This window comes from Mytilus galloprovincialis, chromosome 8 (assembly GCF_965363235.1).
Source record: "Mytilus galloprovincialis chromosome 8, xbMytGall1.hap1.1, whole genome shotgun sequence".
Taxonomy (NCBI): Eukaryota; Metazoa; Mollusca; class Bivalvia; order Mytilida; family Mytilidae; genus Mytilus; species Mytilus galloprovincialis.
This window is the reverse complement of record NC_134845.1, coordinates 14,404,391-14,422,372: the sequence shown is the minus strand read 5'-3', so window position 1 is coordinate 14,422,372 and position 17,982 is coordinate 14,404,391. Positions and strand designations below refer to the sequence as shown.

At 31.6% G+C, this 17,982-nt stretch overlaps 1 protein-coding gene across 1 annotated transcript in view; it reads right to left on the bottom strand.

The window, feature by feature from the left end:
• Positions 1-4,594: 4,594 nt before the first annotated feature.
• The window catches only part of LOC143085139 (dehydrogenase/reductase SDR family member 7-like), a 30,700-nt gene continuing 17,312 nt past the window's right edge, over positions 4,595-17,982 (bottom strand). The window contains exons 3-9 of the mRNA XM_076261323.1: positions 9,807-9,956; positions 9,150-9,256; positions 7,721-7,913; positions 6,993-7,039; positions 6,606-6,725; positions 5,680-5,846; positions 4,595-4,789 (exon numbers count right to left, since the gene is read on the bottom strand). Coding sequence (XP_076117438.1) covers positions 4,735-4,789; positions 5,680-5,846; positions 6,606-6,725; positions 6,993-7,039; positions 7,721-7,913; positions 9,150-9,256; positions 9,807-9,956 — 839 coding nt within the window. The 3' untranslated portion in view covers positions 4,595-4,734. The remainder of the gene's footprint in view (positions 4,790-5,679; positions 5,847-6,605; positions 6,726-6,992; positions 7,040-7,720; positions 7,914-9,149; positions 9,257-9,806; positions 9,957-17,982) is intronic.

The following is a 17,982-nucleotide window of genomic DNA, read 5'->3' as shown; positions in this document are numbered from 1 at the left end:
TTCTAAACATGTTACACCAAAATCATTGCTTCAAGTATTAGAATGGAAAATCATACTAAAAGATAATCAATACTTTATAGTCAGGATAAAACACTGATAAAACATTACTACGACCATATATTCAAGACAAATCGCAATTATCACAAGGAAAACAGACTCATTATTATCTTTCATCATTTGCTCATTTTTAATTTTATTTTATTATAATAATTATAGTTAGATTAAGACATTTTGGTCTTTTCTCTATTTTCATAGACTTGAGATTAATAGATTTATTTATGTATGGTAAATAAAGTGTTCAATGTCTAAATTGTTACTAGTTGTTTTTTCTTAAGGTTACTATTTTTATTTATCCAATTCGTTAATCCGTGTCTCTCAATCTCACTAAAATCAGCTGTTATTGTTTGCCACGATACTCTCTACTTTCCTGTGTCTTAATCTCACTAAAATCAGGTGTTATTGTTTGCCACGATACTCTCTACATCCCTGCGTCTCAATCTCACTAAAATCAGGTGTTATTGTTTGCCACGATACTCTCTACATCCCTGTGTCTCAATCTCACTAAAATCAGGTGCTATTGTTTGCCACGATACTCTCTACATCCCTGTGTCTCAATCTCACTAAAATCAGGTGCTATTGTTTGCCACGATACTCTCTACATCCCTGTGTCTCAATCTCACTAAAACCAGCTGTTATTGTTTGCCACGATACTCTCTACCCTTAGAGGGAATCTCAACACCGGATGTTGATAAGATTGTCCTTTGTCTCACAATGTTAACATGAACAAGGTTTCGTGTAAGAATTGCAGTTATAATATTTTAGGAAATTCTTGAAATTGACTAGAAATTTCGTACGTAAATATTGGCGTTTAAAATATACTGTTAATGGATTTCCAATTCCCGCATTGACGAAGAAAACAGAAGAAAATAGCAAAGAAGTACTTACGACAAAAGGCATAAAAAGACAACGACTGAAGAAAAGACTTAGAAGAGTCCTAAACACGCTTCACCACAAAATCAGGAACAAACAACGGTACTCCTGTTATAATCAGTTGATTGTCGTATATTTAAAAAAAAGAAGATGTGGTATGATCGCTTATGAGACAACTCTCCAAGACAACAAGAGACCATATTGTATGCTTTATGAAATATCTTATTTAACTTTAAGACAGCAACACATTCATACACCATCGGTTCATTGAACTCTGTAAGCATAAAATATAACGCGACAGTTTTAGCAGAAGAAAACACATTACAATAGATGAAAATGAAAACTAAGATAATGAGAAATACAACACACCAGAATAGAGAACCGCAAACTAAAGCAATATTAATATAAAACCCTTTAAACAAACTCGGAAACACTTGCAGATTATCGACCAGTTTCACCCGTGTTGGTGCTTAGTCCCAATATACCTCCGTTGTGAAGGTACATGATATCATAAATACTAAAATGAGGACGTATTGTACAGCTTAATCGCGAAAATATCCATGGTAATCTGGCGCAAATATTAATCAAAATGTTATTTTTCTCATTTACCTTTGATGGATACGGAAATGGTAAGATGTTAGTTCCCTTAGAGGCAGTTTTATCGGAACATGGTTGAGAAAAAAAACCCATAAAGATGGAAAACATACACACGGGAATATTGTCTCAACTAGGAGATGCTGAAATGTGTTACATATAAATGGAAAGTTCACGATTGGAAGGCTTAACTCGTCCCTTATGTTGTAAAGGTTTGCTCTAAATCAAACCCGCATTGTCAATTTCTAGTCAAGACATGAGGCTGACTTAATTATCTGTAGAATCCGGTTTTTTTTTCAAATCCGATTGAAAAGATGCGTTCACTATAGTTACCAAACTTCTGATTATTTAGAGAGAAGACATCATCTTTAAAGCGGAACTTGAAGTTCAAGTCAGCAAATAAAAGGGCACTATTGGTTCCCTATGTCGATTGTTGAAAAAAATATCGCCTCAACTTAAAATAAATTAGAAATTTTGATTATGTCAGTTTAAAAGAATATTTTGTTTTAATCAGAGTGTTTTTTTTTGCAATTTGTTTATTTTTGACATAAAGACAGAAAACAATCAAGCAGGATTACACACATGTACAGTTTCAAGTATGATCTTAAAGATATTTTCATTATATGACAACTCTAAATATCAAGACATACAACAAAATATAACTATAATTTTCGTACCAGTTATAAAATATTTAAATCACCTAGGACAGATTGTAATGGCAACCATCATTTATCTATATATTCTTTTTGTGTAGGCGATAAGAAATTTACTGTATGTTGTTCTATTCTTATACAGTATTTTAAATATGCAATACTACCCTTCACAGAAGGTTTTTTCTCCTGCGTTTTTACAGCTATAAATATAAAATTTTTAAATCAACATTATATGGTGTACTACATTATATGGGTCAAAAGTTTCCCCAGTACCAAAAATAACATCTTTTGCCTCTATATGTTTAAGGATAAATCCACATTTTAATAATAAATCTTGAAGTGCTATCCAAATATTTTTGCTGTATATACATTCCCAAAAAGCTTTCCTTGGTTTCAGTGCAGAAAGTGCACATTTCTGTTTCTTCTATTAAACCACATTTATAAAGAAAAGAGTTTGTGTATACAATTCTATGTAATACCTTGAATTGAAAATTCTGAAGTTTAGCGTTTTTTGTTGCTTGAAATGCCATCGAATAAATTTTCCCCAAATCATCAATCTTAACACATAAATCTTCAGACCATTTATTTTGTGACCTTAAAGGATTTTCTTTATTTTTTTCCAGAAATAATTGATAAACATATTTACAGTGTCTTTTTTTTTTTTTTTTTTTTATCATTTTTGAATTTTTCTACAAAATCATTTTCAATAATATCTAATCTACCATGATCTGAAATGGTTTTCTTCAAGATATCTGGAATTGCACTAACAAGACCATAATAATAGATTAATAATGACCAATAATTAATCAGAATGTTAGTTTTACAAGTTAATGTTTATCCCCCCCTAGAACAAGATATTCGTATTTACCTTTGCCATTATTTTTTTTTTATGTTAAAACTTATATTTGTTCTCTTCTTTTGTTTATTTTATAAGACAAGATTGTGGTATGCTAATGTAAATAGTAAAGAAATCAACTCTCTAAGTCAGGTTCAAACAACTATTTTTTTCTTAAAATGTCTTGTATCTAGTCAGAAATATGGCAGTTGTTATTTAATTGCCCGTTTCTATGTATGTTGGTGGTTTTTATACGACCACAAAAATTGAGATTTTTTGGGTCGTATATTGGTATGACGTTGGCATCGTCGTCCGAAGACATTTGGTTTTCGCACTATAAATTTAGTATAAGTAGACAGAAATCTATGAAATTTTAACATAAGGTTTATGACCACAAAAGGAAGGTTGGGATTGATTTTGGTAGTTTTGGTCCCAGCAGTTTCGGACTTCGGGGCCAAAAAAGGTCTCAAATAAGCATTTTTCTTGGTTTTTGCACAATAACTTTAGTATAAGTAAATAGAAATCCATGAAATTTTAACACAAGGTTTATGACCACAAAAGGAAGGTTGGGATTGATTTTGGAAGTTTAGGTCACACAGTTTAGGAATAAGGGGCCAATAGGGGCCAAAATTAAACTTTGTTTGATTTCATCAAAAAATGAATTATTGGGGTTCTTTGATATGCCAAATCTAACCGTGTATTTAGATGCTTAACTGTTGGTACTGTTTTTAAATTGGTCTACATTAAGGTCCAAAGGGTCCAAAATTAAACTTATTTTGATTTTAACAAAAATTGAATTCTTGGGGTTCTCTGATATGCTGAATCTAAACATGCACTTAGATTTTTGATAATGGGCCCAGTTTTCAAGTTGATCCAAATCGGGGTCCAAAATTAAACTTTGTTTGATTTCAACAAAAATTGAGTATATGGGGTTCTTTAATATGCCGAATCTAACCATGCATTTAGATTTTTAATATTTGGGCCCGGAAATCAAATTGGTCCACATTGAGGTCTAAAGGGTCTAAAATTGAACATTATTTGATTTCATCAAAAAGTGAATTCTTGGGGTTTTATGATATGCTGAAATAAACCATGTATTTAGATTTTGGATATTGGACCATAATAGGTAAATGTCCAATTTTAAAGTTTTTAAGTTTAAGTTCTTAGACCACATTCATTCTGTGTCAGAAACCTATGTTGTGTCAACTATTTAATCACAATCCAAATTCAGAGCTGTATCAAGCTTAAATGTTGTGTCCATACTTGCCCCAACTGTTCAGGGTTCGAACTCTGCGGTTTATAAAGCTGCGCCGTGTGGAGCATCTGGTTTTATTCAGTTTAGTGTTTCTGTTGCTCGTTTATTTTTTCTTATAGTTGACGTGTTTCCCTCGGTTTTAATTTGTGTTCCGAATTTGTTTTCGCTTAATCGATTTATGACTATTGAACACTGGTATACTTCTGTGGCCTATTGCAAAAGGAAAGAAACTCAGATTGTATATACGCTAACAGATCTTTCGAATTTCCGCATCTGATTCACAACAATCCTAGAAAAGGTAATTTAAAGGTACTTTCAAAGCAGCCGTTTAGTAAATCATCTTTAATATGCATACAATAAAAACATACAATAAATATGAAAATAGCCCTTTTTAAACAATTTGAAGTCTTTCAATAATTGTATGTGTCTTTACAAAAACAGAACCCCACTGAACACATTTTATTTTTTTAACGACCTTCTCTCAATCTCTTCATTATCTTCAAACCAAACTTTTTTCCAACACTAAAAAATAAATATGATAAAAGTCAAAGTGAAAAACAAACTCTTATTCTACAATAAATACATTCATGAAACTAAAGACACACTAAAAGAATCAAAATTGTCATTTATATTTAAATATGTTATATAAAGAATATGTTATTATGCATAATTATATGCAAGTCTATTTCAATTAAGACTAAGATTGGAAAATATCAATAGAAATAAAATCTACAGAATAAGTTGTGTGTACACCTTTTCTTATAGGTTGATTCAAGAAGCAGAGATTGACCTTAACTTGATAGAGGCTGCCTCAATAGATATCTGTTTTCATCGACAGAAGGCATTGGCTAAAAGTAGACAATAGATATCTGTTTTCGTCGACAGAAGGCATTGGCTAAATAGACATGCACGTTTTCCTTCTTTGAAATAAAAAAAGAGGTCGTAAAGGTCGATTTTGATATTAGATTTACGTTTAATGTAAAGATGTCTGATGTAGTTGGCAGCATTTTTGTAAATCAAATATACGAGATTAAACATGAAAAAAATAACTTCTCTGTATAACAAGCAACATTGAATCCTTCATGGGAAGAGATTGAATTCCTAAAATATCACAATTAATATTCAGAGTTAAGCTGACATAAGATGGGTTATAGGCTCCTGGTTATTTTGAAAAAAACAACATGTATATCACTGTTGCTAATGTCTGTCAAATATCTTTAACAAAGCTTCACAAAAATGCATTGATAAGCTGCATCTTAATGATACAAAAATACATAAAAACAAGCTTTCTTTATTTACATTTTGACTTTATTATAACATAAATTTGAACCATAATACTTTTCTACAAGCGAGGAACAGTGTACATATTGTCATGCTCCTGGCTATACTAAGTTTAGAAATAGTTTACTTACAATTTGCCCAAAACAGGGGAATACTGGTTTGCATATGTAAGAAAAAGGACAGGATTCAAGGCAATCCAGCATTCATCAAGTTTGTTGGCTATGGCTATGGCACTTAATTCTGCACAACGTGTTGTTTTCATCCGTTTGTCAGTTGGCTCCATTTTCTGCTTCAGCACCTATTTATCACCATAATAAATTGTAAGCTTGAAGATCATATCAATTTGTCCCCTACGAATCACCAAAGTTATTCTCACAAAATATATAGCAATTATACAGCAAATTTAATACAGATTGTTTCAAAGTTGAGTTATATACAAATTATATCATCTACACATACTCAAATAATTCATAATTTTAAACATGGTATATGTGGCAACAATGGAGCAACCAATCATTGGCAAGTTAACAGACATATTTTACAATGCAATGATGTATAATATTGTAACTTCGATAATTGGGATGATAAAAGGATATTTGTTTTTTTGTCGAAGACTGCCCTCTGTACGTCTTTTATTCTACCCGTTGACGTATAGCTCAAAATGTCTTTGTAGATATTCCCAGAGCTTTGTACACCCGCCATAACTTAATTCAATTTATTTTGCAGGGAAAAAGCCCAAATCTCTCTCATTAAACTACAAATTTGTAAGGACAATGGCAAATACCTTTTGGGAAAATAGTGTGATTTGAAAAAAAACAACACCCATTTGTTTATACCCAGTAACGTCATGTGTTTTATGTCTAGCAATTCAGTTGATACCTTTTAAATACTAGTATTAAGTGTTGTAACGACACGCTTCAGCCCAGTATTTATAATATATAACATAAAAATATACAGTGTCAATTAACTCCATATCACATGCAGAAAGTACAATCTAAAATCCAAAAGCTCCAGAGATTACAGGGAGTAAAAATCAGTGAAAAAAAATTATATTTACTTTTCCAGCTTCCCCTACGAAAGCAATATCCAAAAGATTTGAAAATACTGGTCCTGGGCACAGATTTGTGACTGCTATGTTGTTTTCTAGAACCTCAATTCTCAAGGCATCAAACCAACCCTGTAAAATGTATTACATTGATGAATTGAACAAATTATTTAGAGTCAGAAAAATAATCAAGTTAATGTTTGCATATCTTTATCAGGAATGACTTTAAATAAAGAAGACATTTGAATACTATTATGGTGTTTTTTGTTTATTATATAAGAGTAAAAACACATTTTGGGATACAGATACTTTTTAGAGCTACTAAAATAATAAAAAAAAATGTATCAAAGCAAAACAGGCAAAGAGATACCTCATTTGAGTAGATATGGAATTAATTACCTGAATTGCATGTTTAGCTCCAGTGTAAGACCCAGAAAACGGCGCCCCTGTAAAATACAAACGATAATCAATGATTCTTCAGATATCATTCAATATGTTTCGTACAAGCTCTATATACATATATTGTAATGAACAATAGTTATGAGATAAAACTTCCCTTACAAATCATATTTTTCAGAGTATGTACATTTTCAAAGATTTCCAAAACTTATTTTAGAAAGATTTTGCATCCCAATGCTTAGGTAAGCTGTTGGCTTTTTGAATGAATGTCAAAATATCATTTTCACATTTAGTGCTCAATTGGAGTTCAGTATTTTTATTATACCTTTTTACATTTTAAAATCATGGCGTCAATTTTCAGCTGCATGTTTATAGTCATGGCTCACTAAGTATCAAATTTTGTAACAGCTTTTAATATTTTTGGTAACATTTAAAAATTGTAAAATCCTAACAAATATTTTTTTAAATTAGTCGTTAAGGTTATTAGAAATTGCCATTACATATTCAATTTGCTATCAATTTTTTTTTCCAAGCTCGGTTATCAGCAAAAGTAAATCCAGAAATGTTCTTTTAGCTATAAGCTAATGAAGACATATAATGTTCAAACATTTAAAAAAAGTGTCCATACAATAAATCAGTAAAATAAACTTTAAACAATAAATTTAATGTAATTTAAATTGTTTTAATTTTGTTTCATCCATCGTTTGAAAATTGTATTGTGAATGTACCTATTTTCCCAGCAATACTGCTCATGTTTACAATATGTCCTTCATTCCTTTTGATCATGTACGGTAAAACAAGCTTTGTAAGGGAGAGCACTCCAAGTACATTTACTTTCAAAACTTGTTGGTCCACTTCTAATGATGTCTTTATCCATTCGGCTCTCTGTGATCGTCCAGCATTGTTGACTAAAATGTCAACCTACTGAAAAAAAAGGAAACGATTAAAAAACCCAGCGGTCGCCCATTGTTGTTGACCGTCATATCAATCATGAGAAACAAAGTGTAAACGATTCTGAAACACAGGTCCTATCAAAATCATCTCTAAAGTATACGTCAATTGTCGAAAAGGAAAATCCTTTTTGTTCGAACAAGCACTGTAATTCGGTGGCTGTCTTTTGTTGATGTGTTACATATTTGTATTTTGCTCATTTTTTGTACATGAGCTAGGCCGTTAGTTCTCTCGTTTGAACTGTTTTACATTTGTCATTTCAGGGAGTTTTATAGCTGAACATGTGGTATGGGTTTTACTCATTGTTGAAGGCCGTACGGTTACCTATAGTTGTTAATTTCTTTGTCATTTGGTCCCTTGCGAAGAGTTGATTATTGGCCTCATTGGCAATCATACCACATCTTTTTTTATACATAATAGAAACAGTTGTTGTGTTCACCACATCACCATGACTTCTGTTAAAGTTAAAATTATTTGTTCACTAAAACCGTTGTGGTCATAATAAATGTCTGATATAAAACAATAAGTAGTATAGTAATTCACAGTAATGTATGAAAGTAAGTGTGGCATAACTTTTGTCATAACAATTGTTAGCCTAATAGTCACCTCTGTACAATAGTTTTTCTCGCTATGGTATGCACAGAAGTGTGACGAAAGAACAAAGAACGAACTCTTATAGATAACTGAAGTATAGAAACATGGCCGTCATTGTCGGTAGCTATTTTTTCATTAAAGTAGGATATGATTGATGTATGAATACATAGTTACGTCCAGTTGGAATTGGAGCATTAAAATCGATGCGTAGTGAAGGTGCAACGGTCCGTATGTGACCTGTTGAATGGCACAATTGATTTCCCTTATCCATTACACACTCATTTCACCGTTCATTCTAGTAGATTCTCTTTGCAAAACCTTCCCTTTGCAATAATTGTTCTCGTCATCATGGCATGTTTGTCACTGGGCGGTCAGCATACAGTGATAGAATTAATAAACACAACTGAAAATCTACAAAAATATACTGAAACGTGTTCAGATAAACAAAACAGAAAAACAGCATTAAAACAAAATAAAATAAGAAAAGTTTATAAACAAAAGAGCAATACAAACCACATAATAAACGCAACTTAAATACGCGATGTAAGATCTTAAACAATGTACGTATGGGTGTGGATGTCAATATTTTGAAAATTAATACATTTCACTCACTTGCCCAAATTTATTAATGACTTTCTCGACAGCTGCTGCATGAGTATCAAATTCTACCATATCTAACGGTACCACTAAGATATCATCCGCCTTCACACCCCATTTCTCTAAAGATTTAATGTAAAAACATCGGTTTTCTGTTGATCGACAATCTTTTGTGGATGCAATACATATACGTTTGATTTAAAACTGTGCCTTATATAATAGTTATGCGTTCAATTAATGTGTCGCTTTGTTCTTTAATTTAGCTTTTAATAATGAGCTTGTTTAAAGATTGAGATGTGCTTCAGTTTTATTTACACGTAGGACGAGCTATTTGTGTCTTGAATGTTGAGTTGATTTGCTATATTTATGCAAGTAATATGTTGTGTTAAATCTTTTTATTTGTAATTCGAACGTGGCTGCGTATTTTTACATCCCCAATAATCAAACGGACTTCAGGAGTTTACCGATGGGAGAAGTGTATTCTATATATCCAGTCCATCGCCCTGTTTGGCTTTTAAATTAAACATATGATGTTTTCATGCCAATATTTACTGTAAAAAGCTTTACAAAATCGAAAGAAATAATATGGTTAAAAGACTTCTCCAAATAGTTGCTCAACTGTATCACTAACCTTCTACTTCTTGTCCTATACAATTGACATTTAAACCTTACCAATACATTGTCCTCTGACTCGCTCTAATTCGTCTTTTCGCCGAGCAGATAGAATCAGTTTGCATCCCACTTTAGACAATTCATACGCTAAACATTCGCCGATACCACTAGATGACCCAGTTATCCAAACTATTTTATTCTTTAAAGAGCCTAAAATACATACTCTATACATTGTGTGCATTTTAGGAACACTAAAACAAATGGTTGATAATTTGTTAGTCAAAATAATTACGACGCGTTGGAAGGCAGTGCAAGGACGCATTCTTTCAAGAAAAAAAAAACCTCGATCGGTTTATGTTATTTGGAAACTTAAGTCGCTGTGTTGCATTCTTATTGGTTTGTACCTCACATCTCTTTTTATGCATAAATATCTTAATTTTAGATAAAATTAACTTTTGAAAAGACATCAGTGTTATCATAGTAAATAGGGTCTGCTCCTTACGCAAACAACTACTCTAACAAAGTTACGAGAAAAACAACTGAAATCGACACGACCTATGCTGTATGGTGACCATCACGATTTGGTGGATCATTATTGTCTAATATAATAGACAATCACAACTCAATAGCGAAATGCTATTAAAAGCAGTCTTACATATTTTAGTACAAGAAAAGTTGTGTGATAGTAAAAGAGGGACGAAAGATACCAGAGGGACGTTCAAACTCAGTAAACGTTGCATTTAAAACATACTTAAGATGCAACTGGTTCCACCATTTTCTACATACGGAAATGTCTGTACTACATGTATGTCAGAAATCCGAATTTGACGGTTGTTTTCCTTTCGTTTGATATATTTGAGCTTTTGATTTTGCCATTTAGGAGACTTTCCGATTTGAATTTTCCTTGGGGTATTTTCTTATTTTAATATTAAGCATGTTAAGTGTTCCTTTCTCTTAAAATTGTTATAAGAGGGTTGGTGAACTAATTTGCCTTTCTCTCTCATTTTCCTTCATTGCTCCGTTCCCGATGTTGTAATTTGGCATTTCATTTTCATCACAGAAAGGTCTATGAAAGAAAGCTAATAAATGCTCATTAACAAGAAACCCTACAGACGTGAGAAAGCAATTGTTAAGTACTTGAATATGTTCATACAACAATATTCTTTTCTAGTAAATGATTAAAAAAAAAAGAATTTTTTCAAAGGGTTTTGATCTCTATTAACCACTAACTTAAAGACAGTAAAAATCCTGCTCGTCTTCATATCTATAAGAAGGATTGATAGTATATAGGTTTGAACGTTGTTTTAAATTTAGACTTGCAAGTTTATATCTACATGTATTTCGTTTAGGCTTGTAAATCATATTTCCCTTCCGGTTTATATAATCCTATTTCGACTCTTACAATTCAAGAGTCTATCATAAATTAAGGTAAATTGTATGGCCTTCCAACTACTTTTCGATCACTGAAGAGACATTGTCGAAATCCGGATATGGTGTACAATTTTTAACACCTCATGTTTGTGGTTAACCATCTTTGCCGCAAGTTTATTGATTTCTATTTGGTATTAAATCAATATTTATTAAAGATCCACGTTGTTACATCTCGTGATCAATTTATTTGGCAATCGTCAATGGCAGTCAGCCGGGTTTAAGAACATCAGTTGTTAGACTTGTTAGTCAAATGCGTTTTGTTAAAATATAAATGTTCTTTTTTTTTTGTCATTTGGAAAATGTTGTTTGTGCAGTATTTAGACCCCTCTACAAAGTAAGAGGCGATTTTGGTCTCATATTGCAGGTTCATCTGACGAAAGATTTTTGACACCTTTTAAACACTTGGGTGTCTATTTTAGTTGATTCAATTAGTTTAGGTGGAGGATTTTAACTGATTAACTCATTAAAAACGCTCCGATTCAAGCTTAAGTATGAAAAACCTATGACATATATGCCAAAAAAATGTCACTTTTCAGATGGTTTTTGTCAAAAATGAAAGTGGCCGCATCCGTGTTCATCCTCAACCGTTGTATATGTCATGTATTACCATCGATTACAACTTACATATTTCAATACTAAGAATGAACACAAATGCTGCCACTTTCATTTAAGTCAGAAACCGTCTAAAATTTAACTAAACGGCTAAAATTGTGAAGATTTCAGTAATTTAGCATGACTATATGATGCTAGTACCCGATATATAACACTGGACACTTTAAATTTGCAAAACACTCATTTGCAAATCCGCCGCCGCCTCAAATAAGAGCTACAGTGTCATGTATATAACCAAAATGTGCGGAATTACATGGGATTCAATAATTTCATTAGTTTTCTACTGTTACTATTATATTTATTTTGCTATTTGATTTATAAAAACATGGGATTTTCAATATCACATGGGACAGGGCAAAATCCCATGGGATTTACCATTATCCCATGGGATTTTGGTTAAATCCCATGGGATTTTTTTTGGTCCCATGGGATAATTGTAGTCCCATGGGATATTTGTTGTCCCATGGGACAAAAAAAATCCCATGGGATTATTATTATCCCATGGGATTTTTAATATCCCATGGGACAAAATAAAATCCTATGGGATTCAAATTATAAATATATAGATATAAATATACAGTATGTGTATGTTGCAATGAATGCTGTTTGGTAGTAAAAAGTTTTAAATGTATACAAGTTTTTTTATATTTTATTAAATTTTTTTTCATTTTGTCACAAACATATTGTCGCTTTGACATATTCACCATTTCCTTTCTCAATTTTATTTTTATTTGTTAATATGACAATAAAGATTATAATTCTGATTTTGGAATGTATAATAAAATTTAAGGTCAAAGAGTAAAGTTCTTTCACTGAAACAAAATGATGACATGTTTAAATAAATGAAAACATATTGTTTTGAAATCTTTGTCTTGTTCATTTTATAATGAAAAATAGAACTGAAAAAAATATTTCATATTCTAACTGAATAGTTTACTCTTTCATGAAATAAGGTTTTCTTTGTTATAGTTTCATTGCAATACATGATTGAATATGCAAACAATTTGAATTATATACCTTTGTGGTGTACATAATATTATGCTTATATTTGCAAATTTATAATTTAAACACTTTTTGTGTTAAAGTTTTAGTTTTCTTTTTCGCTGCTTGCTATGTACAATTATTCAGTCCACTATATAAGAGTCAAGTCAATAAATTATTTCATCCACTAGAATATTCCTGCAATTCATAGACAAAACATTTTTCAATCTGTTCTTCAAAGATCCTCCTCGGTACATCTTTATTGGATGGAGCGATTCAAATGAGAAGACAAAGCAGGTTTATTTGGACAACAACATACTAATATTTTTTTCATTCGTTCCTTCTTTCAATTGATAATTACATTGTTGCATTTACATGATCAAGTTCTTGAGCATCTATGATCGTGATGATATGACTCCTTTTTGTTTATAGTCATTATGTTGAAATTTCCTTTTTCTATTAAATGTAGAAAAAAACATTCCATTTCAAATTAATAAAAAAAGTCGCACTGTTGAGAAAAATATCATCTTCCAAGTTTTCTGTTCAGTGTTGATCTGTTGAATGATGACATGAAAACTGAGATGTCTGACCTACAAATACACAAAACTCAAAAATTATCAGTGAAGAGAAATACAGCAATAAAATGACTATTTTATCATGTTTATGAACATTTTAATAAACTTTCATTTAAATATCTATTGTTAGTACTCTTATTTCAGTGCTTTGTGTCTATGATTTACATATTACTGGTTATTGTTTGGTTCCTTGTTGCAGTCTTTTCAGTTAAGCCCATTGCAACAAATTTTTACAATTTGTTCAAATGTTGTGCTGTTATTAAAACCACTGTCCGGTATAGCGTTTGGTCATTGTCAAAGGCTGTACAGTGAACTATTTTTGTTAAATTAAGGGGGCTCACAGGTTTCAATCAATTTTTTTTTCTTAATACATGTAATATAGGGTTACACTATATTTTTCTATAAATGAACTTTATCTTATACTTTATAGAAAAAAAGAAAAATTAAATTAAAACTAGAGGCTCTAAAGAGCCTGTGTCGCTCACCTTGGTCTATGTGCATATTAAACAAAGGACACAAATGGATTCATGACAAAATTGTATTTTGGTGATGGTGATGTGTTTGAAGTTCTTACTTTACTGAACAATTTTGCTTCTTACAATTATATCTATAATGAACTTTGCCCATTAGTAACAGAGAACTATATTTGGTAAAAATTTACATAAATTTACCGAATTAATGAAAATTGTTAAAAATTGACTATAAAGGGCAATAACTCCTTAAGGGGTCAATTGACCATTTAGGTCATGTTGACTTATTTGTAAATCTTACTTTGCTGAACATTATTGCTGTTTACTGTTTATCTCTATCTATAATAATATTCAAGATAATAACCAAAAACAGTAAAATTTCCTTAAAATTACTAATTCAGGGGCAGCAACCCAACTACGGGTTATCCGATTCATCTGAAAATTTCAGGGCAGATAGATCTTCACCTGTTTAACAATTCTACCCCATGTCAGATTTGCTCTAAATGCTTTGGTTTTTGAGTTATAAGCCAAAAACTGCATTTTACCCCTATGTTCTATTTTTAGCCATGGTGGCCATCTTGGTTGGTTGACCAGGTCACGCCACACATTTTTTAAACAAGATACCCCAAAGATGATTGTGGCCAAGTTCGGATTAATTTGGCCCAGTAGTTTCAGAGGAGAAGATTTTTGTAAAAGATTACTTTAATTTATGAAAAATGGTTAAAAATTGAGTATAAAGGGCAATAACTCCTAAACGGGTCAACTGACCATTTTTGTCATGTTGACTTATTTATAGATCTTACTTTGCTGAACATTATTGCTGTTTACAGTTTATCTCTATCTATAATAATATTCAAGATAATAACCAAAAACAGCAAAATTTCCTCAAAATTACCAATTCAGGGGCAGCAACCCAACAACCGATTGACCGATTCATCTGAAAATTTCAGGCAGATAGATCTTGACCTGATAAACATTTTTACCCCCTCAGATTTGTTCTAAATGCTTTTGTTTTTGAGTTATAAGCCAAAAACTGCATTTTACCCCTATGTTCTATTTTTAGCCGAGGCGGCCATCTTGGTTGGTTGACCGGGTCACACCACACATTTTTTAAACTAGATACCCCAATGATGATTGTGGTCAAGTTTGGTTCAATTTGGCCCAGTAGTTTCAGAGGAGAAGATTTTTGTAAAAGTTAACGACGACGGACGACAACGGACGCCGGACGCCAAGTGATGAGAAAAGCTCACTTGGCCCTTTGGGCCAGGTGAGCTAAAAATGGGGACACCATTCAATCACACTCACAATCCGCCTTTGAAAGAAGCATATATATACATTTTTGTAAAGGTACTTTTTTTTCTGTTTAACTAATAGGAGAAATAGAGGTCAGGCCAAAATAAAAAGATTGTATGTTTGCCCAAACGCGACCGACCCAAAATAAACCCGCCGACTCAAATTCTTTTTTGACGTTTTTTTGAAGAAATTTTTTTTTTCGGATTTTTTTTGGGTCCGCTCCGTCATCGTACAAAACTTAATGTTTGTCGTCTTTGCGTTTGAAAGTAAAGTAACAGTTAATCGATATTCGATGTTCTCTGTTTTTATCTTCTGATTTAACGAACGTAAAGAAGTAAAACATGTGAAATGGCACAGTTTTTTTACGCTGTAGTTGTCTGTACTACCAAACCCTTACCTATATGCTCAATGTTAATTTCATCGTGTTATCGAATATCTGATAAGAATATTCAGGTAGATTTGTTCAAAACCATGTGCAATCGAATATTTTCAATGTTATTCTGACAGGAAATGGATCTGGAAGTTGCGAATTTACAATCTTGCAAGAAGATTTTGTTTTTACTGAATAAAAAGGAATTATTGCTTAATAAATTGTTGTCTTTAATTATAATCTTCCTTTATCATGTAAATTAGATGCCCTTTTATTCAAATAGTTCAAATTTACAAGTCTCATTAGGCAGCAACCATTTGATTTTCTGGGAGGGGGGGGCTATGGTTTTTTTTTCTGTGCAAACTTTTTTTTTCGCCTGCGGCGAAAAACAATCTATTTTTTTCGAAACAAGTTGAAAACAATTTTTTTCTTTCAATTTTAGCATTACATATAGTGGCAGCTGAGGGTGAAACAAACAATTTTTTTTTCTCAGAATCAAAAACAAATTATTTTTTTCTCCAAAAACTGGAAACAAACTTTTTTTTCCAAAAAAAACCATAGCCCCCAATCATTACATAACATGCATAATCAGCTGATATTTATTTTACACAAACATCGTGTTGATGGAACTGTTGAAAATCACTTCATAAATCCACCAGCCCTTTCACACAGTTAGCAATTGTCAGGGTTATAAACATCTCGGGATACAAATCATATAGTAGACTAATTTATTTATAGAGGTTTTAAATTCATGGCTTTTGGTTGTCTCTACAAACGTTTGACGGGGAAAAAAAAGATATACTGTTTTAAGATCTTTTAATATTTTCATGCAAATTCTGATAAAAAAAAAAGAATTTGCCTACCTACCTACCCACACCCAGTCATCATGGGTCGGGTTTGGGCAAACTGAAATATTTTTAATTGTGGCCTCATTTTGAAATGAAAAAAGAACTTAATTACAGAAATCGCTTAAATTTTACAATAGTTTAGTTTAAGTAAAGTTAGTTGAAAATGATAATAAAAAATATAGGTCACTGATGAGCTAAAAAAGATATTACAATTCTCATGCCAAAAAATGGCATTTCTGCACCAAAGGGAGATAATTTGGAGCTTTTTCAATGATATATACATTTTAAAAGTTGTCTGGGGCCAAAACGAATTGATTTTTTAGAATGATTTCTGTACCATATGAAAAGGTAAAAACTAATAAAGTTATAAATAAAATTAGTTATGAAAAAAAAATATTTAATATTTTTCTGAAATTTTTATACCCTCGAGCCTCCTAAAACATTGTTAAATGTCATTTTATCTCTATAGGAGAAAAGTCTTATTTGAAATCAGACTGCTTCTTATTTTTATATCAACCCAGCCATATTATGCCTGTCCAATATCAGGAGCTTGTACATAGTTCAGTGGTTGATGTTGGTTCATATCCGTCATTTTTGTTTTTCATAATATTTTGTTTTTTTATAAATTAGTCTGGGATATTTGAAGTTTGAATTGATGCTTTGTTTCAAATTTTGTTAGCGTTGTCTTTTATAGATTACTATATCATGTATAGGGTATGAGTTTTTTCATTACTAACAGGTCATCATTGGCCTCTAATAAGTAATTACAATGCTTACATCCACTTAATTGAACTCTGATGGATAGTTTTCTCATTTATCGTACCACATCTTATTTTAATAAATATTTAATCATTACTCAAGGGCTAAAACTTTTTTCAACAGTGGACTTACCATTTAGGCTTTGTTGACCTTTGTAAATCTATTTTTGTTGATAATTTCTTCTGTTTATAGTTTCCCTTTTATATCTTTAATATTCTTGCCCTACACATAAAAGGGTAAACAATATCATTTAATGACAAAAATAACTACTAATACATAAAAAGTAGGCAACTGAAAATTTTGCCTCATTTGTATATAACTTTGACTTGATTCTCATTCTTGCTGTTTAATATTATCATTGTTTTATGAAAATGAGGTCTTAGTAAAATTAACCTTGGCAAACAGATATCTTCTTTTTTTATATGACACCTTGCATTCATTTCGTACAACAAGTAGACCTATGCTTATAATATCTGATAAAATGACAAAACCAAGAAAACTTAGCATTGACCAAAGAACCATAAAATGCGGTCATGGTTTTATGAATCTGCCAGAGAGACATGCACACCTTACAATTGTTACATATCCTACAAATATAATCTACCTGTAACTTTAAGCATAATTATGATAAACAATGCAGTGTTTCATTGACCAATGAAAATGAGGTCACGGTCATATAAAATATGACAGACAGACATGTGCATCTTTCAATCATTCCGTTCACTACATAAAGTGACCTTATTGCTTACAGTATCTGGAAAATAAACCAAACCACAAAAGCTAAACATTTTCATAGTTCCTTATACCCTGTCACATTCATAATATATGTGCCTGTTCCAAGTCAGGAGCCTATAATGAAGTGATTGTCCTTTGTTTATGTGTAACATTTAACTGTTT